This window comes from Salvelinus alpinus, chromosome 6, assembly GCF_045679555.1.
Source record: "Salvelinus alpinus chromosome 6, SLU_Salpinus.1, whole genome shotgun sequence".
Classification (NCBI taxonomy): domain Eukaryota; kingdom Metazoa; phylum Chordata; class Actinopteri; order Salmoniformes; family Salmonidae; genus Salvelinus; species Salvelinus alpinus.
Window position 1 is genome coordinate 37,293,164 of NC_092091.1, and position 25,647 is coordinate 37,318,810.

Genomic DNA, 25,647 nt, shown 5'->3' on the forward strand with positions numbered 1-25,647 from the left:
ACAACAATAAAAGGGAAGAAGAGCCAATTGAAGAATACAACAGAATATTTATTAGTCCTCCCATCTGTCTTTTTAAAAAGCTTTAAAACTGAGAGAAATTATGTTAAAATTAATCAAATCTACAGAATAAACAAACTGACCACTTCAACTACAACAACATTCTCAGTAACGGTTACACATTTTTTAATTTTCTTGCTATGACTGTGATATGTTGTTGTTTATCTACCTTAGTTGAATGCACCGACTGTCAGTCAATCTGGATAACAGCGTCTGCTGAATGATCAAAATGTAAACACAAACACTTTCAAAGCATGCTGGGTATTATTCTAATGAGCTCTGGCCCCAAACAAGCATACGTTTTTATTTAACTTTTATTTAACTAGGCAAGCCAGTTAAGAACAAATTCTTATTTACTATGACGGTCTACCAAAAGGCAAAAGGCCTCCTGCGGGGACGGGGGCTGGAATTTAAAATAAATAAAACATTTAATTAAAATATAGAACAAAACACATCACGACAAGAGAGACAACGCAACACTACATAAAGTGATACCTAAGACAACAACATAGCATGGCAGCAACACATGACAACACAGCATGGTAGCAACACGGTACAAACATTATTGGGCACAGACAACGGCACAAAGGACAAGAAGGTAGAGACAACAATACATCACGCAAAGCAGCTACAACTGTCAGTAAGACTGTCCAGTCTTTGAATGAAGAGGTTGAGATAAGAGTGTTTGTTGTAGCTCATTCCAGTCGCTAGTTGCAGCGAACTGAAAAGACGAGAGACCCAGGGATGTGTGTGCATTGGGGACCTTTAACAGAATGTGACTGGCAGAACTGATATTGTATGTGGAGGATGAGGGTTGCAGTAGGTATCTCAGATGGGGGGAGTGAGGCCTAAAAGGGTTTTATAAATAAGCATCAACCAGTGGGTCTTGCGACGGGTATACAGAGTTGACCAGTTTACAGAAGAGTATAGAGTGCAGTGATGTGTCCTATAAGGAGCATTGGTGGCAAATCTGATGGCCGAATGGTAAAGGACATCTAGCCGCTCGAGAGCACCCTTACTTGCCGATCTATAAACATCCCTGGGACTAAATCTGAACCAAACATAGACATGTATGTTTGGGCCAAATAGACATTATGATTGGTTCAGATTGGGTCCGGACCGGACCAAGAATCAACATCCTTGGACTACACACAAAAAGACAGCTGGTCCGGTGAGGACCAAAAAAAGACGTCCAAAAGACGTCGCAGGACTGTAACTGCTTAGTGGGTGAAGTTCTTCACTGAATCATCCTCCTTTCTCTGTGCTGTGGGGAATTAGACTCCCTACCCCCCCTGATTTGTCTTTCACCTCCCACAGTGTCTCTGACGTTATTACTGTTGATATGTTCACTGCTAAATGGGGTTCAATGACGTAAGTAAGTGGAGTATCAGTAGACTGTACAGGAATGTAAGATGTACCATGTTAATCGAGCTACTGTGGGATCTCAGATAGCCTAGCATTTCACTAAATCATCCTCCTTTCTCTGTGCTGTGGAGGATGAGACTTTAACCTCTTTAGAGATGGTTTGTCCTCCAGAGAGAAAGAGCGAGAGAGAGAGAGAGATTCTCCCTAGGGGAGTCACATCCTCCCAACCCTGTACCATCTGCTGGGAAAAGATATCAGTCCCCCCCCAAAGAGCATTCAGCTGTAAACACGCTTGACTTTGGGCTCTCTCGAACCACCAGTCGTCACAGGGTGTCATTGAGACAAAACAACAAAGCAGGCAGAAAACTCACAAGAGTTAGTTTAGCTTCAGTCTCTAGTAGTGTTTGACTGATACTGTGTGTGATCCTCTAAGTAGTAGTTATGGGGTGTTTTAAGGAATAGGGAAACTCAGTGATCTGACATAGAAGCAGGGTATTTGTAGTCTTCAGTTGTGTTTACTATTTTTGGGCACTGTGTGTGATGCTCTAAGTAGTTGCAGGGTGTTGCAAATTTGAAGCTCATTATTTTGACTTCATTTGACCTCTTATTTGACCTAATTGAATATGATAGATACACAGATCAGCGATCTGAAATAGACACAGGGCATTTGTGTAGAGTACCTTTCTGTGGGGGGGTTGTTTTATAATGGTCAAACCAAGGATAATTTTGCTATTTGGGGTTCTACTAAGCTAACATATAGAATCGGTTTAACCCTTATGTAGTCTTAACATTCTGTATACTCCCTTTGTCCTAAGGGTAAAAAAGACCCGCCTTCACTAAACCCCTAAAATAAAGCAGCTTAATTGAATTTTAAACCCACAATCTATTTTGCATCAAGAAACAACCTGTCATTCATCACAAACTTTTAATATCTGGGTTTTCCCTCTTCACAATGCAGAAAGACTGCATTTAATCAGTGGACACCACTCATTTTTATTATAACACACCTGTCATAATTGATTATTATTATTCATATTATTGCTACAGGTACTGCATAGGTGTAAACATATTTTTTTTTAGGAAGAGATCACACTTGTATAGCGTAAGAAAGTAGCAGAAATGTGCAGAAAGTAGTTTTGAATGCATTTTATGAAGGGAATCAATAACAGTCTTGAACTTTTTTGGCAACATAGTGATATATTCTTATATACTGTACAATGAGGAATTCAACTACCAAATACGAGTCTTCTCCCATTTTTTTAAACCATTGCCCACACCCACAAGGTGTATAAACAACAACAATAAATGATAATAAAATAAGATAATAGATACAAAACAAAAACGTGAAGAACATAAAACAATCAACTCTAATTAGCACATATAGGACAGTAAGCAAGTGTGTGTGCATGGACTTTGCAGATGTATTTCTCACATGTGCAGCACATAGTATTTGTTTTACAGTCCTTCTTTGGGGGGGCAGAATTGGCATGTCCTTCTCTTGCCTGCCCCAGCTGCAGCCTCAGGTGGATCAAGATTAGATTCAGCCCCCTGAACAGCTTTCACAAGCGCTATAGAGGCTGCTGTGCAGGGGAGGCGCTCCCTTCTTTGAATGTGTGGGGTTACAAGTGCCTTTCCCAGCTGCTCCAGGAATACCTTCCTTTTGTTCCGCTTATCAGGCATCCAGGTAGGGTTGATCTTGTTCCATATCACGAAGGCATTGTATGAGGACACATCAATGACGTTATGGAAGATGACCAGGGGCCAGCGGGCAGTCATCCTCCTGCAGCTGTAAGTTCCAATCACCTTGTTCAGGTTGTCTACGCCTCCTTTGTTGTGTTTGTAGTCCAGGATGATGGCTGGCTTCCTGTCCTCCCGACCACTGGTCTCAGCTGTTTTGTGCAGTGTGCTCAGGAGGTCCAGATTCTTGTTCCTCTTTGGGAGGTAAGAAACTAGAGTGGTGGTGGGGTGAAGGCAAACTTTGATGAGAAGGTCTCTCTCCCCCTTGTTGCGAAGAGTGCAGGGGGGAGCTCAGGCTTGTTCTTTCTAACTGTGCCAACCACGGTGACCTTCCTCTTCAGGAGCTGCTGGCTGAGTTCAATCAGTAGCACACATCATCTCAATTTCTCTGTGTGTCTTTGTGTGTGTGTGTGTGTGTGTCTTTTTGTGTGTGTGTCTGTGTGTTTGTGGTTTACAAATGATTTTATAACATTTTATAAGACAATCTTTGTACCCTGCTGGTGTACAGCTTTCATGGAAATATGAACATAAAGGACCACTTCTCCAGATATCACCCAACCTGTGTTATCTCTGAGGTATTTCATTTACATAAATGAATGGCCCAGATATATACTGTATTTAAGTTAAGGCTATGAAATGGCAACGCTGTCATAATCAGATATAGTGTGTATCAAAGTGCTGGCTTAAGTATGATGTATTGAAATATAAAGCACTGATACATTTATAGAGTACTAGGCTACTTTTCCTTTCAGCATTTGAGCAGTAGACAGATCCACTCTATGGGCCTACAGTAGAGATTTCTAATTAACAAACGGTTTGAAATGGTAACACTATCAGATATGAAGCAGTCAATTTGCAATATGGGGATTAAACAAGATTACAGATCAAACTAGCAACAATAAAACAAGTTGCTGGTGAATGGATGAGTGGGTTTTAGAGCAGTCCAGTCTGGTTGAGGCTCTCTCTCTGTCTGTGTGTGTGTGTGTGTGTACGCGCGTTTCTGTGTGTGTGTGTGTGTGTGTGTGTGTGTGTGTGTGTGCGTGTGGCTATCATTTCCCTGAAATCCTTTAATGCACTCAAACAACATGTTGTCTGGAATTAGCGTACACGCACCATATGATCTAAGAATACATAATGTAGATGCATCACTTCATAGTTCACAGGTCAGCCTGCCTGTCACATTAGTGATTTTTTAAAAGTAGCCTCCTACACACGATGCTATACCATGGCCTTACTGATGGTACTGTATAGAACAGAGAAGGACTTATTTTTCACAGTTTTATACACTTTACACAAACACCAAACCAACAACTCATCACCCAGTCATTTACAATTAGAGTTTATGGCTTGTATGTGTGGGTGAGTGTGCTTGTTTCTCTCTAATTGTCACTGACGAACATCACTACTTTGTTTCAACACCATAAAGATGGTTCTCTAAACCTGGGATGTGTTCATTAGGGCGCAACAATCCTGATCTTCATGTCATATGTTTTTAAATGTGTTTGTTGAAGCCTCAAGGGAGGCTGATAATCTCCCAATAAGGCACAGTCAGGCAAATGTATGTTTCATGAGTTTGTTTGTTATTGAATCAATGAAGTTAGAAGTCTCAGATGTGAAAGCTCTGATGAAAGTGATGACTCTCTAGCTAGCTGTCTCAGCGAGGAGGTCTCATGCAGTGGCACCATCTTGTTTCGAGAGAGAGAGAGATGATTTTGGACAGCGAGTGCTGCAGATGCCGTTGATGCCGTGAGATGCTTTCAACCAATCTCTTTGAGATGAAGGCACAGGAAGACAGAGCAACTGAGCAAACGGCACGTCACAATTCTTGAAAACCGTCTCGTTTTTAAGTTTGAAAGATTTGTTTGTTCTGTAATTGAAGTTTTTGCCTGCATGCTAAGAGGAGAGCGAGAGACGCTCACATGCAAGTCAACATCTAGTTTTTTTGCCTTTTCGTCTTTTCATTAACATGTTCATTGTGAAGTTAAGAGGTCAAATGATGTGCAGTTAGTCAGGTTGCAAGTGGATGATGTAGGTCTACGCAATGTCAACCTCCTCAATTAAATTATACGTCTTCCGCAAAGATGCGGAAGACGTATTTTCTTCAAAATAATGGCTTGGGAGTGACATCACTTTCACCTCCCACTGGCTGTATCTCCATGAATGGCAGCATTCATCCAAAGCACACACCCACTTTTGAGGACAACATGTTTTCATTCTGTATTCACACTAAACATAAATATAAATGTAACATGCAACAATTTCAAATATTTGACTGAGTAATGAAATCAGTCAATTGAAGGACCGAATCTATGGATTTCACATTTCTGGGAATACAGATATGCATCTGTTGGTCACAGATGCCTTAAAAAAAAAAGAGTAGGGGCGTGGATCAGAAAACCAGTCAGTATCTGGTGTGACCACCATTTGCCTCACGCAGCGCGACACATCTCATTCGCATGGAGTTGATCAGGCTGTTGATTGTGGCCTGTGGAATGTTGTCCCACTCTTCAGTGGCTGTGCGATGTTGCTAGATATTGGCATAAACTGGAACACGCTGTCGTACAAAATCGATTAAGAGCATCCCAAACATGCTCAATGGGTGACATGTCTGGTGAGCATGCAGGCCATGGAAGAAATGGGAAATAGTACACAGTTCTAGCTTCCAGGAATTGTGTACAGATCCTTGCGACATGGTGCCGTGCATTATCATGCTGAAACATGAGGTGATGATGGCAGATGAATTGCACGACAATGGGCCTCAGGATCTCGTCACCGTATATTGATAAAATGTAATTGTGTTCGTTGTCCGTAGCTTATGCCTGCCTATACCATAACCCCATCGCCACCATGTGGCACTCTGTTCACAAAGTTGACATCAGCATACTGCCAAATTCTCTGAAACAACATTGGCGGCAGGCTTATGGTAGATATATTAACATTCAATTATCTGGCAACAGCTCTGCTGGACATTCCTACAGTCAGCATGCCAATTGCATGCTCCCTAAAAACTTGAGGCATCTGTGGCATTGTGTTGTGTGACAAACTGCACATTTTAGAGTGGTTTTTTTATTGTCCCCAGCTCCTGTGTAATGATCATGCTGTTCAATCAGCTTCTTGATATGCCACACCTGTCAGGAGGATGGATTATCTTGGCAAAGGAGAAATGCTCACTAACAGGGATGTAAACAAATTTGTGCACTACTTTTGAGAGAAATACAGGCTTGTAATGAGCCTGGAATAACCCTTGATACTACCGAGGCGGTAGTCCTTTCCGTTCACCACTGTTTTAATGTGGAGACATTAAGAACTGCTGTATGGGACTGGCATAGCAGTGGCACCAAAACGATTAAGTGAAGATCTCAATTGCATACTCCTCGCACCTTCTCTCCTCCCTTCAGCTCCTCCTCAAAACCCATTGGAGGAGGTCAGAGGGCCCTCTCCTCTGATCTTCTCCTCCAATGGGTTTTGAGAAGGAGACAAGGAGAGAGGACACCAGAAGTTTGCAATTGAGATCTTCCCATAGATTACGTTCCAAATGGCATCGTATTCCCTATTAAGTGCACTACTAGTAGTGCCCTATATAGGGAATAGGGTGCCATTGCCATGGTGTTTGACACCAAGGAGACTTAGATTGGAGGAACGGGGTGTGGGGGGGAAAAAGTCCACTAAACCAACGTTTATAAGTTTGAGCAAAGCTAGCTCATTGAAATGACACAGTGGATTTGCTATTCAATATTCAGCTAATTCAGTTATTCAAGTTGAATGTAAAGGATTACGTTCTGTCAAATCCCTTTTTGTCACTCTCCTCTATTTCTATTATTGTATTATTAATCCAATCATTCAGACTATTGTGTGAATGAAAGAACAACATTACCAAGTCATTGTTAAGGGTTAAACCTTCCCGACCGCCTCTGCCTTGGACAGGTTTCAAACAGAGATTGACTGTACCTATGGCAGTCTTGGCAGTGCAGCAGCCTTGTACTTAATGTTTGGCTCTGTCTATCTGAGAGAAATGTGAAGAAAATGACATAAATGGCTTGCATAAGCGTGGTTCCTTTTTGTGATTTGCAGTCCATTTGTGAGAGGCAGGTGCTCAACAGTAATTATGCTGAAGATGACTAGCGAATGTGTGTGTGTTTGTGTGTGGGTGGGTGTGTGACGATTTCTGGCGGACCCAACAACCATGTGTTCCTCCAATGTGTTAATGTTTTGGAAAACACACACACACACAAAGTCTCTCCCTTACGGGCCTGTCACCGGTGGTCCCCAGAGTGTATCTGCTGTGTGGGTGTTTGTATCTAGGTTCCCCGGGGCCCCATTCTACATATTGTAGGAACCATTTTATGTCTGTGTTGTCTACATTGTGTTTACCTATCTACGTATGTAGTCCTATTTTAGTCTGCTCTATTGGATAATTTTGAACCAACGGTAAGACTGAGATCTGTGTAGCACAAGTAGTGGCCATTTTGACTATTTTACAGTGATATATTTTACTTGCAATGACTGTGATTGATTTGACTTGCAATGGCTGTGCTATGTGGTTGGTTGTGCTACGTATTTAGTTGAATGCACAGATTGTAACTCTCTATGGATAAGACTTTCTGCTAAATAACAAAATGAACATGCAATACTAACCCCATCTCTCTTCTGTCTCCTTTCCCAGCTGTCACTATGATTGTGTGAGCTCCTAGCCATCGAGCGGAGTGGGAGTGTCGGTAGGAGAACAGAGGTGAGAGGAGTGCCAAAACCTGGACTATGGCGCCGCACCACCGGCGGGCAGAATATCCCCTCGCCAGGGGGGCCGTGCTTATCCTGCTCCTGGGCTGTCTGGCCCTGCCATCACCATCCCATGCAGACAGTGAGTAACACAATCATATCTATGATACCTCCATAGATATATGCTGTATATGCATAGTATTCTTATACTATTTCTGTGTACACCCAGGGGCAGACTGGGACCAGAAATCAGTTCTGGCATTTCTAACACACTGGCCCATTTTTTTTCCTTGAGGCCCCCATAATTAGCCAGATAGTGATAATTTTACACAAAAAACCCAAGTTAGACAGACCCACTAGGCTAAAAATGGACCAGCCCTTCTAGCATTTGCCCGAAATGCAGATGGTCAGTCTGACCTTGGGTACACCAGAGACAAGTGTGCAGAGAGAAGTGTGCAGTGCTGTTTCACTAAAGATGTACCAGCTATGAGTACAATGTAACTAGCCAATGGAAATCATCCCAGTGGGGAAAGATGGTTGAAATTACATCATCCCACGCAGACAGTCAGAAGCACCATGATATTACCTCCACAGAGAACATTCTGCCTGTTTTTGTATAGCTTGGGGAGGTATTTTTCATAGACTATAGGGACTGGTTTCCTAGACTATAGGGGCTGGTTTCCTAGGTCCAGATTAAGCCTGGTCCTGGACTAAAAAGCTTGCTCAATGAAGATTCGCCATAGAGATACAGTATATTGTAGATGATTCTCTAAGTCTCTTTCTGTGGATACCTTCACCTGAGATGCACCAGAGAGAAAAGTGCTGTTTTGTATGACCAGAGATTAACCAGTTATCCTTACCATTTCCTCCAACTAGCCGCAGCTCAAAAGGTCATCGGGCAAAGTTGAAATGACACTAGAACTGGCTGTAAACTGTTTGTAATCACATCATTTCAACCAGTTTTGCTTTCTGGTATTGCTCCTAAATCGTCCTGTAGTAGTATAGCTTTGCAGAGGTATTTTCCAGAGACAAGTCCTGTAGGCAATAGGCCTACATTATCAATTTGTAAACTGAGGATGTTAAGGAAACAATGCTGTGACACATTCAATTAATTAAATCCCTGCTTGAACTAAGTGTTCCGTTTGTTCACTCTTATATCTATCGCCTCCTAACCTAAACAGATTTTAGCTAGGTAATGATCCATCCTGTTGTGATCCATCAGCAGTGCCAGACTCTGTGACATATCTGATCTCTCTCTGCTGTTTACTCACATTGTTATCATGAGATGTTGTCTTGTTGAATCTTTTCAACCTCTCACTGCTTGTGATATCTTGACTTTAGACCGTGTGGAAACAGTGAGTCTTGAGAGCATCCCAGAACCCTTTCAGGTTTTCTTTTGTGTTCTGAGTAACGTTGTTTGTGCTCTGAAGGAAGACTCGCTAACTCTTTGTTCGTTCTGAGCCTTCTTCATTAATGAATGAATGAATTCCAGTGATTCTATGAGAGTTTCTCTCAGACAGCCTTCGTAGCATTCTTGTTTTTCTAACCCCTCCTCAACCATCCAATGTTATTCTAATAGCACACAAGGCAGACAATGGTAGGGACTTTGCAAATAGAGACGATGCTTGAGACTGCGTTTAGAACTCTCAAGTGCCAGACATAAAGAGGAATATGACTGTAATGTAACCCTGTCCTCTCTAGCCTAGTAACCTATCTAGCAGTTGAAACATTACAGCTCAACCTGTCCTCTCTAGCCTGTCAGCTTCTACATTACAGTATTCAGTAGGCTGAAGTGTAATGATGCAACAATGCATGAAACCCAGGCACTTATACTACCACACATTACAGTGACTAAAGATCAGGCTACTGTTCCCCCAACCCCCCTGCCCATGGCATTGTTAGCCTTGGGATATCAACTGTTTCTCTCTCCAACAAACATTGTTGGTGTCCCCAGGGTGACTAAAGCATGGGTTGTCTTATTTTACTGACTCCTGAGCAGCATATTGCTCTACCGTGCATGTCTTACACTTACAAATTGAAATAGAAGATTGCATTATCGTAACCAACAATTGCATTAAGCAATAACTTGTCACATTTGTTAGGATTCTTGATTGATATATGTGAAGGTCATGTCTGGGGTAAGGTAAAGTAGCTAGACGGCAAAGAGGGTGAACCCATGAACCAGACGAGCTAATGCAATCATGTTGTTTGGGTGTTTCCCATGAGAGTCCCATTTTAGTATTGCACACAAGCACACACACACCCACCCACACCTTCACCCGCAGATGCACACACACACGCACACACAGGCACGCACACACAGGCACGCACATACAGGCACGCACATCCAGGCACACACACACACACACACACACACACACACACACACACACACACACACACACACACACACACACACACACACACACACACACACACACACACACACACACACACACACACACACACACACACACACACACACACACACACACCACAGTAATCTCATTACTGCACAGCATCCTAGGGGGGAGCAGTACTCTCTTTAATCGACGTGACATGCTTCACGTCAAATTTATGATGATTTTTAATAGAAGGAATTAATGAGACAGAAAATGTAATATTCCTGGCCACTGTGTGTGTGTCTGTGTGTGTGTGTCAGGGAGGATGAGTGTCTGGGGGTAAATCCACTCACTGACAGTTCAGTTAGATACTCTGTTTGGTTGCACATCGAGGAGTAGAAAAAATGTTTTGCCGGCACAAAAATTGTTTATAGTTTTAAGGGAGGACAGCTAGCAATGCGAGAAGGAGCTGAAGCTTAAAAATAGCTGGGGCTGCCAGAAAGAATGCATGGTTCTGTAGAGTGAAACCCTCTTATTGTACCTGAGATTAGGTTAGATTTACTGACACACACAGTAGCCTACCCCATGATCTTGCCAGTTACTGGACCAGCTAAACCTTGCCATAGCTGCAATATTGTTTGCACATTTCTTAGCTTGATAAAAGTACTAGTGATTGAGATTATCTTAAATTGATGATTAATTATGTGATTAGATACACTTCTAATGTCAACTTGAACTAAAATCCCACTAGACAACTGCTATCTTCCCAATTCCATAAAATGGATTCCATGACTTTACGCCAACACAAGCAAAGACACAACAGGATAGTTTGTTAAATAGCCTGCCCCATATTTGCTACATATGTTGAGCATGTTTGCAGTCAACATTGTTCTAGTGCCGAGGTGTCAACGCAATCAGCCCACTCTAGTGTAGCCCTGAGAACGATTTCTACGTAAAACATCCTCCTATCAGGCTGAAAACGCCTTAACTCGATTCAATGGGTGGCCGCCGAACAAAAACGGGAAGATACGCTTACTGTCGTTAATAAAATGCTGTGCGAAACCAACTGTATATTGCAGTCTGGACATGGACATGCCAAACGTAGTCAATATGCAAGATTAAATTCACCAGGTTATTAATAAGCCCTAAAAAGACTATCATTCTAATAAAAACAAAACAACAACTTGTTTTAAATAGGCAATGTTTAAATACAGTTACAGACACCGTAATTGGTTCCCATTGGTGTGTAATACAAACAAAGCAACTTAGACTATGGAGGGTTTTAAGCAAATCCAAACTTTTCACAGGGGCTGGATAAATATCTAATATGAAGAGGAAGAGAGGAAGGGGGAATGTCCATTCACTGTGATACTGCTCGCAAATGTTTTGTTTTACAATGATCAAGGAACCATCTCACAGATCATATTTGCACTTCTCCAGAAATAGCAGACAAAAATGTATTGCATTCGAGCCATGTACGTTCTCACCGTGAACGGTGAATCTATCTAATTCATTTTTTGTTGTTGTTGTTCAAGTTGATTAAAAAGCAATCAATCTATTTTTTAAACCAATATTTCTAAGTACGATCAGGTCAGAACCATGATATCATAAATCTCTTCTCTCATTGCATGGCACTGTGTGCACACATAGGCCTAATTATCTTTACATATAACAGTTGCATGTTTATACAAAATAATAGGCTCCTGTTAATTGTATTGTTGCCTATGTGCGAGGCAGATAAAAAAAATAGCTGCTGTTGATATGGCATTATAGGAGGACTGAATAGTTTGGAGGAGCTTGTCTTTGGTAATTGGACAAGGGGCGCTCTTTGAATATGGGGATGGATAGCCTACTTGTGAATAATGAAAAAGCATGAGTGCTAAACCCTTTAAAAGCATTCTCAGTAGACCATTTAAACCCCCTTTATTCATAGGCTACTTTTGGTCTTAATTAATGGGAGGGTAGGCTATGCTTGGTTTTTAATCAAATTAAACTTAATGGGGGGGAAACCAATAAATGTTATGTTTCTAAATATGAGATTCCCCGGCACAGAAGGCACATCTCTCCTTCCATAGGCACTGTGCTTCATGGCTGGATAGGCTGCACTTTCGCTCTCACAATCCATGCCATTATCAACTGCTAAATATGTGTATATGATCAATAAAATGTGATTTGATTTTGATTTGATGTTACGAATTCTAGATTTTTGTCTTGGTGGTTAACGTTTCTTACCTGACTAACGTTAGCCAGCTAGCCACGTAGGTAGAATTCATAACATATCATTGGTTTTGTAAATTCGTAACATACTGTACGTATTGTACATTTTGCAAATTTGTAGCATATAATATGAATTGTAATTCATAACATAAGTTTAGACAAATTGGTGATGGACATCCACAAATGAATACACACCATACGAAAGGTAACATATCCTACTAAATGGAGTATCTCAGATTTACTTACAGAATAATATGAAATGGTCTGAGAGCAGGTTGCGGTTTGATGTAATCCACTTTCCTATCAGGTGAAATTACACAACAATGTGTTTATTGGTGCCATATATCTAGGTGATATTCGACTTGTAGATCAGGTACATTGCCCTGTGCGTCCCAAATGGCACCATATCCCATATATAGTGTCCTACTTTTGACCAGTGCCATGAGGGTATAAAAGAAATCGGGTGCCATTTGGAATGCAGGCATTTGGCTCAGATCAGTGAGATAGAAAATGTTGTGGTTCGCATTCGAAAACACTTCTGAAATGGAACCATTCAAATTTAAATTAATGTGATGACACCTATTCATTGAAATCTTTGTAATGCAATCTCTCGATCTGTCTCTTTGTATTGGCATATTGCACAACATTAACATGGTCAACAAGAACAGGAAAAAAGTAAAAGATATTGGGGTCATGTAAAAAATGCCGCACTGACATTTTCCAGCACCATGGCCAGGTTTGGAAATTGAATTGTCTAACATCAGCTCAATTGTGTTGAGGTGGGAGGGGTGGCAAAATGTGAGGTTTGTCCTTAAAAACAAGCGCAAAAGTGTCAGTTTCATGCAGCGCTAATGGGACGTCTTAAAACCCACAAAAAGCAGTTTCTAATGGTAACGTAGTTGATAATGGCATGGATTTTGAGAGAATAAGTGTAGCCTATCCAGCCATGAAGCACAGTGCCTATGGACGGAGAGATGTGCCTTCTGTGCCGGGGAATCTCATATTTAGAAACATGAAAAAATGATTGGTTTCCCCCCCATTTTATTTCATTTAATTAAAAACCAAGCATAGCCTACCTTCCCCTTAATCAAGCCACAAGTAGCCTATGAATAAAGGGGTTTACATGGTCTACTGAGAATGCTTTTAAAGGGTTTAGCACTCATGCTTTTTCATTATTCACAAGTAGGCTATCCATCCCCATTTTGAAAGAGCGCCCCTTGTCCAATTACCAAAGACAAGCTCCTCCAAACTATTCAGTCCTCCTATAATGCCATATCAACAGCAGATGTTATTTTTTATCTGCCTCGCACATAGGCAACAATACAATTAACAGGAGCCTATTATTTTGTATAGACGTGCGAATGTTATGCATAAAGATAATTAGGCCTAAGTGTGCACTCAATGCCATGTAATGAGAGAAATTTCTGATATCATGGTTTTGACTCGATCCTATTTAGAAATATTGTTGTTTAAAAAAAATAATAAGATCGTTTTTTGGTTTAATTTGATTAAAAACCAAATGTATTGCCTCCCGAGTGGTGCAGTTGGTCTAAGGCACTGCATCGCAGTGCTAGAGGCGTCACTACAGATCCGGGTTCGATCCCAAGCTCTGTCTCAGCCGGCCGCAACCAGGATACCCATATGGCCCAGCATCGTCCGGGTTAGGGGAGATTTTGGCCGGCTGGAAAGTCCTTGTCCCATCGCGCTCTAGTGACTATTTGTGGTGGCCGGGCGCATGCACGTTGACTTCGGTCACCAGCTGTACGGTGTTTCCTCCAACACATTGGGGTGCAGCTGGCTACCGGGTTAAGCGAGCAGTGTGTCAAGAAGCGGTGTGGCTTGGCGGGGTTGTGTTTTGGAGGACGGATGGCTCTCGACCTTTGACTCTCCCGAGTCCATACGGGAGTTGCAGCAATGGGACAAGACTGTAACTACCAATTGGATATCATGAAAATGGGGTAAAAAAATATATATTTCTGGATAAGTGCAAATATTATCTGTAAGATGGTTCCATGATGTTAATAAAACATTTGCGAGCAGTATAACAGAAAATGGACAATCCCCCTTTCTCTTTATATTGGATATTTATCCAGCTCCTTTGAAAAGTTTGGACTTGCGTAAAACCCTCCATAGTGTAAGTTGCTTTGTTTGTATTATACGTCCATGGGGACCAATTATCGTGTCTGTAACTGCAGTTAGACATAGGCTATTTAAAACATGTTGATGTTTTGTTTTGATTAGAACTTGATTAGAATTATACACAGTCTATTAGGGCTTGTTAATAGCCTAGTGAATTTAAGCTTGCTTATTGACTACATTTGTTATGTCCATGTCCACCGCAATATACATTAGGTCTAGGGTAGCATTTTATTAAGCCAGTAAGCATATCTTCCAATTTTTTTCTTGCAGCCCCCATTAAATCGAGTAAAGGAGGAATTCTATGCCTTTGCAGCCTGATAGGAGGATGTTTTATGTAGAAACAGGTCTCTGTGGGACACTCAAGCATATTACCGGCTGGGCTGATTGCATCAACGCCTTGGCACTAGAACAATGTGGACTGCAAACATGTTCAACATATGTAGCAAATATGGGACAGCCTATTTAACGAACTACCCGTTGTGTCTTTGCTTGTGTTGGCGTAAAGTCATGGAATCTATTTAATGGCATTGGGAAGATAACAGTTGTCTAGTGGGATTGGAGTTCAAGTTGACATTAGAAGGTGATAGAACTGTATCTAATCACATAATTAATCACAAACTTAAGATAATCTCAATCACTAGTACTTTTATCAAGCCAAGAAATGTACAAACAATATTGCAGCTATGGCAAGGTTTAGCTGGTCCAGTAACTGGCAACATCATGGTGTAGGCTACTGTGTGTCAGTAAATCTAACCAAATCAAATTTGATTGGTCACATACACATGGTTAGCAGATGTTAATTCGAGTGTCGCGAAATACTTGTGCTTCTAGTACCGACTATGCAGTAAAATCTAACAAGTAACCTACAAATTCACAACAACTACCTTATTCACACAAATACACACTAATGTAAAGGGATGAATAAGAATATATACATATAAATATATGGATGAGTGATGGCGTGCGGCATAGGCAAGATGCTGTAGATGGTGTAGAATACAGTATATACATATGAGATGAGTAATGTAGGATATGTAAACATTATTAAAGTGGCCTTATTTAAAGTGACTAGTGATACTTTTATTAAGTCTGTTTATTTAAGTGGCCAGTGATTTGAGTCTGTATGTTGGCAGCAGCCTTTCTATGTTAGTGATGGCTGTTTAACATTCTGATGGCCTAGAGATAGAACCCAATCTCAGGTACAGTAAGAGGGTTTCTCTCAACGGAACCATGCATTCTTTCTGGCAGCCCCAGCTATTTTCAAGCTTCAGCCTCTTCAATCTATGTGCCGAAATGTTTTTTTGACTCTTCGATGTGCATTCACACAGAGTACCGAACTGTGAACTGTATGTGAGTGGATTTACTTCCAGACACTCATCCTCCCTAACAACGCACACATGCACACTCACAATGCACACTCACAACATACACACGCCGCAGCCAGGAATATTACATTTTCTGTTTAACTTATTCCTTCCATTAAAAATCATCCTACATTTCACATGAAGCATGACGTGGATTGTTACTACATTAAGATATGTGACTGACCGCCTCGATTCGGTCTTATGCAGCAACATTTGAAATGTTTTTTTGTTTTTTTTACATTGGATAAAAATAGAGACTCAGAGCTGGAAAATGGTATATCATACACTGCAGTTGAGGAACAACGGGAAAGTAATTGTTACCCCACTTTTGAGAAAATGGCCCTTGAATGTTTTGGTATACCTACTGGAGAGCTCTTCCTTGTCTACACCCATTCAGCATCATTCACATCATCCTAAACCTTAGCCCCAGCCATCTCTTTAAAGATTTAAATGTGAGGCCATGTGGTAAACACGTGCTATATCAAATAAAATGTATGTTTATTTGTCAGATGCACTTGATACAGAAGGTGTAAATGGTACAGTGAAGTAGTTACTTGCATAGTAGTAATATCAAAAACAGAACTTGTCCAGATAAAAATTGTATTATTATTAGATGATGCTAGGAAACACTGTCACCACCGAAAATACCACTATAATTGAGAATTTCAATAAGCAACTCTCCTTCCGTGGCCTCCAATTGCTCTTAAATACAAGTAAAACTAAATGCATGCTCTTCAACCGATCGCTGCCTGCACGTGCCCGCCCGTCCAACATCACTACTCTGGACGGTTCTGACTTAGAATGTGTGGACAACTACAAATACCTAGGTGTCTGGTTAGACTGTAAACTCTCCTTCCAGACTCACATCAAACATCCCCAATCCAAAGTTAAATCTAGAATTGGCTTCCTATTTCGCAACAAAACATATTTCACTCATGCTGCCAAACATACCCTTGTAAAACTGACCATCCTACCGATCCTCGACTTCGGTGATGTCATTTACAATACCCTACTCAATATATTGGATGCTGTCTATCACAGTGCCATCCATTTTGTCACCAAAGCACCATATACTACCCACCACTGCGACCTGTACGCTCTCGTTGGCTGGCCCTCGCTTCATACTCGTCGCCAAACCCACTGGCTCCAGGTCATCTACAAGACCCTGCTAGGTAAAGTCCCCCCTTATCTCACCTCGCTGGTCACCATAGCAGCACCCACCTGTAGCACGCGCTCCAGCAGGTATATCTCTCTGGTCACCCCCAAAACCAATTCCTCCTTTGGCCGCCTCTCCTTCCAGTTCTCTGCTGCCAATGACTGGAACGAACTACAAAACTCTCTGAAACTGGAAACACATCTCCCTCACTAGCTTTATGCACCAGCTGTCAGAGCAGCTCACAGATTACTGCACCTGTACATAGCCCATCTATAATTTAGCCCAAACACCTACCTCTCCCCCTACTGTATTTATTTATTCATTTATTTTGCTCCTTTGCACCCCATTATTTCTATCTCTACTTTGCACATTCTTCCACTGCAAATCAACCATTCCAGTGTTTTACTTTCTATATTGTATTTACTTCGCCACCATGGCTTTTTTTTTGCCTTCACCTCCCTTATCTCACCTCACATGCTCACATTGTATATAGACTTATTTTTCTACTGTATTATTGACTGTATGTTTGTTTTACTCCATGTGTAACTCTGTGTTGTTGTATGTGTCGAACTGCTTTGCTTTATCTTGGCCAGGTCGCAATTGTAAATGAGAACGTGTTCTCAACTTGCCTACCTGGTTAAATAAAGGTGAAATAAAATAAAATAAATAAAATGCTTATCAGACACACTTGTCTAAATTGATGGTTCATATTAAGGAAATAACCACCCCCCAGCCATATCTAGCTAAGTGGATGGGTCACTATTGTCTAGACATGTACACGTGTTCATGAAATACAATAGATGGCCTTAATCACCCCCAGACTAATTTGATGGGTCATGTAGTAATCTGGCGGAAGTGGAGTCTTTTGTTTAGACATGAAGCTAGCTAGATAGCTAAACAATGAACAGGCATAATTCCAACTCATACTACTACCAATACAGACATTGTCATCGCTGAAGTATGAATTTGCAGGTAGCTAAAGCTAACAAACTAGGTTCAAAGTTAGCTAGCTAACATTAGGCTATAACTAGCAATGTAAATGTTTTTCTTATTTTAATAATATTAATACACAGATCATACAGTTGAAGTCAGAAGTTTACATACACCTAGGTTGGAGTCATTAAAACTAATTTTTCAACCACTCCACACATTTCTTGTTAACAAACTATAGTTTTGGCAAGTCGGTTAGGACATCTACTTTGTGCGTGACACAAGTCATTTTTCAAGCAATTGTTTACAGGCAGATTATTTCATGTATAATTCCCTATATCACAATACCAGTGGGTCAGAAGTTTACAAACGCTAAGTTGACTGTGCCTTTAAACAGCTTGGAAAATTCCAGAAAATTATATCATGGCTTTAGAAGCTTCTGATAGGATAATTGACATCATTTGAGTCAATTGGAGGTGCACCTGTGGATGCATTTCAAGGCCTACCTTCAAACTCAGTACCACTTTGCTTGACATCATGGGAAAATCTAAAGAAATCAGCAAAGACCTCAGAAAATAAATGTAGACCTTCACAAGTCTGGTTCATCCTTGGGAGCATATTCCAATTTTTGGAGAAATGTTCTCTGGTCTGATGAAACAAAAATATAACTGTTTGACCATAATGACCATCGTTATGTTTGGAGTAAAATGGGGGCGGCTTGCAAGCCGAAGAACACCATCCCAACCGTGAAGCATAGAGGTGGCAGCATCATGTTGTGGGGGTGCTTTGCTGCAGGAGGAACTGGTGCACTTCACAAAATAGATGGCATCATGAGGGAGGAAAATTATGTGGATATATTGAAGCAACATCTCAAGACATCAGTCACAAAGTTAAAGCTTGGTCGCAAATGGGTCTTCCAAATGGACAATGACCCCAAACATACTTCCAAAGTTGTGGCAAAATGGCTTAAGGACAACAAAGTCAATGTATTGGAGTGGCCATCACAAAGCCTTGACCTCAATCCTATAGAAAATGTGTGGGCAGAACTGAAAAAGCGTGTGCGAGCAAGGAGGCCTACCAACCTGACTCAGTTACACCAGCTCTGTCAGGAGGAATGGGCCAAAATTCACCCAATTAACGTGGGAAGCTTGTGGAAGGCTACCCAAAATGTTTGACCCAAGTTAATCAATGTAAAGGCAATGCTACCAAATACTAATTTATGTGTATGTAAACTTCTGACACACTGCGAATGTGATGAAAGAAATAAAAGCTGAAATAATGAAACGGGGGTAAATTATGGTTGAACTTGCTCTGGAACACAGACACCCAGACACTGTTAAGAACTAGCTAGCGAAGTAGATCTGATAACATAATTAATTAGTTATCTAACTAGCTAGCGAGCATAGACTAACAACACTACCTGCACCCATAAGAGGAGATCTGCAATTGATACTAACAATCTATTAGCCCTATAATGAATTACATTCCATGGGTTATTTGAATCAGTAATGTTACACCAGACATGATCTCTAGCCAGCTGAGAGTCAGTTAGACCTGCACCCCTTACTGAATTGTCAAAAGCCCCACACCCTCGTTTTCCAGCTGAGCACACACTCAGCATTGCTACCTAATTAATAATAGATCTACTCACATGTCCAGGGCTTCTGGTTATCTTTTATATTCCAGTATTGGAAAGGTCTTTGTTGGTGGCATATGTAATTAGCACAACAAGCTTTGGCATGCCAAATGTGTGCTCAATGTGTCTGCTTCGGTGCCATCATTACATGAATGCGGGACTCAACTGTTTTGCCAAAATGACTTCCACCAATCCCTGTGGCCTAGATGATTATAGTATCTATCAGGCTGCACACAGGGGCCTGAGAGCGATGCTGTTTTGTTATGTCAACAAGGTTAATATCTTTCACATGCGGATATTGTAATGATGTGATGGAGACTGGAGAAGGCCTGGATTCAAAAAGTATTTGATTTCTTTCAAATAATTTGAGCAATTTATTGAGACTGCTTAGATGGTCTGGTTTCCTCATGTGAACTTTTGTAAACTATTCTATTAGTTTCATTACACCAGACAAGGTCAATCAAACATAGCTGAATTATTTGAAAGAATAAAAACACTAATATAGCTGTGAAAAGCAATGAACGGGGTTCACAGGATGAAAGAAAAGAAACATCGGTTGGATAACAAAGCTTTATGTGCAATCAGTGAAAGCATTACCATGTTCATCTCTCAGTACCACAAGGATGACGCAAGTGAAGTTTAGTCTAATGCTGTAGGTTGGTTATCTTTGAATGCAGCAGGTACTCATTCTTAAAGTCATTACTTAATGTATCAAGTTTATGTATAAATATTTGTAAATGTACAGTATATGCTAACTGCACAAGTGACAGGACTTCCGGTTTCACATTTTCCTGAATAAAATATCCACTTTTCACTACATTCAGACCACAATAGGGCAACAATATGTAATTATACAGATATACTAATCACGACATTTCAACATTGCTCATCTGCATAATTTAAATCTAACATAAATGTTTCATGAGATGAAGTCCACTTGATCAATAGTTATTGCTCTAGTATCCTATGGTGTAACTGGTACCAACGACATCTATCAATGACATCTTAGCATTAACAAACAAATTAACACTGAGAGACATGGTTGTTGCATTCATCAATTTTCAGTCCAATGGACTTCCCCAAGTGAGAGCCTAAGCGAAAATGTTAACATCATTTTTTAAATATATTTAACACAATACCATATGTATTTCATAACTCATTATTTTGAGGGAACATTTGCAGAAGCAGCAGCTACTCTTCCTAGGGTCCACAAAAAACACAAAACAAAGCAACAAAACACTGATAGACTGATAGACAAGGACAGTCACATACATTTAAAATACAAAGATATGCAGTGCATTCCGGAACTTTTCAGACTCCTTGACTTTTTCCACTTTTTGTTACGTTATAGCGTTACTATAAAATATATTAATTGTTAATTTTCCCTCCTCAGTCTACACACAATACCCCATAATGACAAAGCAAAAAAGGTTTTTACATTTACATGAGTAGTCACACCCTTTACTCAGTACTTTGTTGAAGCACCGTTGGGATCGATTTCAGCCTTGAGTTTTCTTGGGTATGACGCTACAAGCTTGGCACACCTGTATTTGGGAAGTATCTCCCATTCTACTCTGCAGATCCTCTCAAGCTCTGTTAGGTTGGATGGGGAGTGTCGCCGCACAGCTATTTTCACGTTTTTCCAGAGATTTTAAATTGGGTTCAAGTCCAGGCTTTGGCTGGGCCACTCAAGGACATTTAGAGACTTTTCCCAAAGCCACTCCTGCGTTGTCTTGGCTGTGTGCTTAGGGTCATTGTCCAGTTGGAAGGTAAACCTTCGCCCCAGACTGAGGTCCTGAGCGCCCTGGAGCAGGTTTTCATCAAGGATCTCTCTGTACTTTGCTCCGTTCATCGTTCCCTCAATCCTGACTAGTCTTCCAGTCCCTGAAAAACACCCCCACAGCATGATGCTGCCACCACCATGTTTCACCGTATGAACAGTGCCAGGTTTCCTCCAGATGTGATGCTTCCTCCTGTCGTGACGCTTGGTATTCAGGCGAAAGAGTTCAATCTTGGACCAGAGAATCTTGCTTCACATGGTCTGAGAGTCCTTTAGGTGCCTTTTTAAAAACTCCAAGTGGGCTGTCATGTGCCTTTTTACTGAGGAGTGTCTTCCATCTGGCCACTCTACCACAAAGGCCTGATTGGTGGAGTGCTGCAGAGATGGTTGTCCTTCTGGAATGTTCTCCCATCTCCACAGAGGAACTTTGGAGCTCTGTCAGAGTGACCATCGGGTTCTTGGTCCCCTCCCTGACCATGGACCTTCTCCACTGATTGCTCAGTTTGGCCAGGTGGCCAGCTCTAGGAAGAGTCTTGGTGGTTCCAAACTTCTTCCATTTAAGAACGATGGAGGCCACTGTTCTTGGGGACCTTCAATGCTGCAGAAATCTTTTGGTACGACACAATCCTGTCTCGGCGCTCCACGGACAATTCCTTTTTTTTATTTATTTTTATTTGATCCCCTTTTCTCCCCAATTTTCGTGGTATCCAATCGCTAGTAATTACTATCTTGTCTCATCGCTACAACTCCCGTACGGGCTCGGGAGAGACGAAGGTCGAAAGCCACGCGTCCTCCGAAGCACAACCCAGCCAAGCCGCACTGCTTCTTAACACAGCGCGCCTCCAACCCGGAAGCCCGCCGCACCAATGTGTCGGAGGAAACACCGTGCACCTGGCTCCCTTGGTTAGAGCGCACTGCGCCCGGCCCACCACAGGAGTCGCTGGAGCGCGATGAGACAAGGATATCCCTACCGGCCAAACCCTCCCTAACCCGGACAACGCTAGCCCAATTATGCGTCGCCCCACGGACCTCCCGGTCGCGGCCGGCTGCGACAGAGCCTGGGTGCAAACCCAGAGACTCTGGTGGCGCAGCTAGCACTGCGATGCAGTGCCCTAGACCACTGCGCCACCCGGGAGGTCCCCGGACAATTCCTTTTATATCATGGCTTGATGGCTTTACCTTATACTGTATAGACAAATCATATCCAATCAATTGAAATTACCACAGGTGGACTCCAATCAAGTTGTAGAAATATCTCAAGGATAATCAATGGAAACCGGAATACACCTGAGCTCAATTTTGAATCTCATAGCAAAGGGTCTGAATACTTATATAAATAAGGTATTTCTGATATTTATTTTTAATATGTTTGCTAAAAAATGTAAATGCCTGTATTCTCTTTGTCATTATGGGGTATTGTGTGCAGATGGATGAGGGGAAAAAATTATTTAATCTATTTTAGAATTGTAACCTAACAAAATGTGGAAAAGGTCAAGGGGTCTAAATACTTTCAGAATGCACTGTACAAACAATACAACAACAAAAATTATACAAATAATATAAACCAAAAATAATGTGTGTTTAAAATAAATTACAAACATTTTCTAAATTAGTCCAATATGTTACTTGGACTTATTCTACCCGTTACTGAAATGGTTGCTCCAGTTTAGATGCTTTAGGTAGTCTGATAGGTCAGTTATCCTAACCTTGGCAGTTATTTTGGATACAGGTTTCAGGTGATTAGAAATTCTACAAATTGGCTGTATTCCAAAAGGAATTGCACATCACCTTGCAAGCATACTGTGATTTGAAGGCCTGTTTCAGGCCATTGTACTACAGTGTCTGAAAAGAATGTTTAGATTCACTCCTGAAGGTTGTACACCAGCATTCAGAATGAGTGCCAGAGTTATGAACATTGTGAGGAAACTACCTAAAGCAGGGCTCTCCAACCCTGTTCCTGAAGAGCAACAGTCGTGTAGTTTTTCCGCTCCAACCCTAATCTAGCGCACCTGATTCTAATAACTAGCTGGTCGATAGGATGAATCAGGTAAATTACAAATGGGGTTGGAGTAAAAACCTACAGGATGGTAGCTCTCCAGGAACAGAGTTTGAGAATCCTTACCTAAAGCATTTAAACAGGAACAAATATTTCAGTAACTGGTGCAATAAATATAAATAAATGATTGGATTAGTTTAGAAACATGTATGTTATTTATCAAATCAAAGCATGTTTATGTTTGTGTAGCATAAGATCAATCAATCAATGAACATGCACAAACATAGATATTGAAACAAACAATTTTTTAAAATCAGCCTGCAGTAGAGCATGCTGGGAAATATGATAATGATGGGCATGGTTTGGGTCAAATGTATGTGTAACAGTTTCAGGTCCCTTTATTACGGTAAAACAAGGCCCTCAAAATAAGGCCTAATGAAATGTGACTTGTTTCAGGAAAATGGGCGTATGTCGCGTGTCACTACTTCACAGGAGAGCCATTTGAACGTAAACTTTTTTTGAAAATCAAAATGCGTTTCTTGGCAGAAATGCCATCTTGAACATGTGAACTTTCATGTGCCTTAATAACAAACATGTGTGTCATCTGTAAATACGAATACAACTGTTAAATTACGAGCCTAGTTGGTTTAGCCACAGAAAAGGCCAGCAACCTTCCCGCTAGCCATGATTGGTTGAGCTAATGAGTGGGCTGGACATGCCGAAAGATAAGTTCGGATTGGTCTGCCGCGTAGCCCGGCTCTGTCTATTTGAGCTGGTCAGTATATGTAGGTAAACCTGTTAAACGCAGCTTTTTTTTGATATTGCGTATTAGAATTGCATATGTGTTGCTCTCCACTTTCTGGAGGACCGTGACAGAGAGGAGTCTAACTAGCTACATTTTTTGTATAGCAACCTGGTTGGTTAGCTACCTGCAGATTCATGCAGGGTAGTAAGGTTATGAGTTGGGATTATGGTTAATTGTTTATTTAGCTAGCTACATGTCTTAACAAAATATTCCACTGTGCAAGTATCCATTTCAATAGAATGTTCACGTAGCTGGTAAATTCACTCTGGCTATCTACTCTGATTTCAGAGCACTCTCGTCTGAGTGTGCTAGATCGTAGAATAACAGACACATTTACAAACGCTCAACACACATTTAATATGACCTGTGTCAGTAAACTTTGGCAAAAAATAGTAAATTGTTGCCAGCAGCAGATTTGCAGTCACCAATGCTCTGGATAACATAAAACAGCCTAACCAGCTCTGCTATGGTGAGTAAAATGATCAGAATGAGCTGGAAGTAGATCGCAAGCTAGCCAACGTTAGCCAGTTAGTTTGGGTGCTTGACTGTTGTTGATAGGACAGAACGCTCGCATCAACCCTTAAAGAGATGGGTGGGGCTAAAGCTTAAAGCTGAACGATGCTGAATTGGGTGAAGACAATGAAGAGCTCTCCGGTAGGTGTACCAAAAAATTCAAAGGCCATTTTCTCAAAAGTGAGGTTACAAGTTTATCAACTTTCAAAGCAGAATTACTTTCCCATTGTTCCTCAACTGTAGTGTATGATCATGGTTGGGTAGATTACAAGACACAAATGTATGTTACCAATTGAATGACATCTATTGCAGGATAAGTCAATGTTAAAGTTTACATATATGGATGTTAAATTTCACTTTATGGGTTGGTTAAGTAGGCTTCTTCTAACCCATCACTTTCTACTACATATAATAATACTATGAAATTATATCTTTACATTAAAATCCAAAGTCTATCAGAATTCCAGTCATTCCAATTTTTTTATTTTACCTTTATTTAACCAGGTAGGCAAGTTGAGAACAAGTTCTCATTTACAATTGCGACCTGGCCAAGATAAAGCAAAGCAGTTCGACACATACAACAACACAGAGTTACACATGGAGTAAAACAAACATAAAGTCAATAATACAGTAGAAAAATAAGTCTATATAAAATGTGAGCAAATGAGGTGAGATAAGGGAGGTGAAGGCAAAAAAAGGCCATGGTGACGAAGTAAATACAATATAGCAAGTATAACACTGGAATGGTAGATTTGCAGTGGAAGAATGTGCAAAGTAGAAATATAATTAATGGGGTGCAAAGGAGCAAAATAAATAAATAAATACAGTAGGGGAAGAGGTAGTTGTTTGGGCTAAATTATAGATGGGCTATGTACAGGTGCAGTAATCTGTGAG

At 41.0% G+C, this 25,647-nt stretch overlaps 1 protein-coding gene across 18 annotated transcripts in view; it reads left to right on the forward strand.

Annotated features, from left to right (window-relative positions):
* The window catches only part of LOC139578647 (receptor-type tyrosine-protein phosphatase F-like), a 432,132-nt gene that overhangs the window by 146,261 nt on the left and 260,224 nt on the right, over nt 1–25,647 (forward strand). For all 18 annotated transcript variants that reach the window (XM_071406531.1, XM_071406533.1, XM_071406534.1 and 15 more), the window contains exon 2: nt 7,823–8,017. In XM_071406531.1, the coding sequence (XP_071262632.1) occupies nt 7,915–8,017 (103 nt within the window). In that variant the 5' untranslated portion in view covers nt 7,823–7,914. The remainder of the gene's footprint in view (nt 1–7,822; nt 8,018–25,647) is intronic.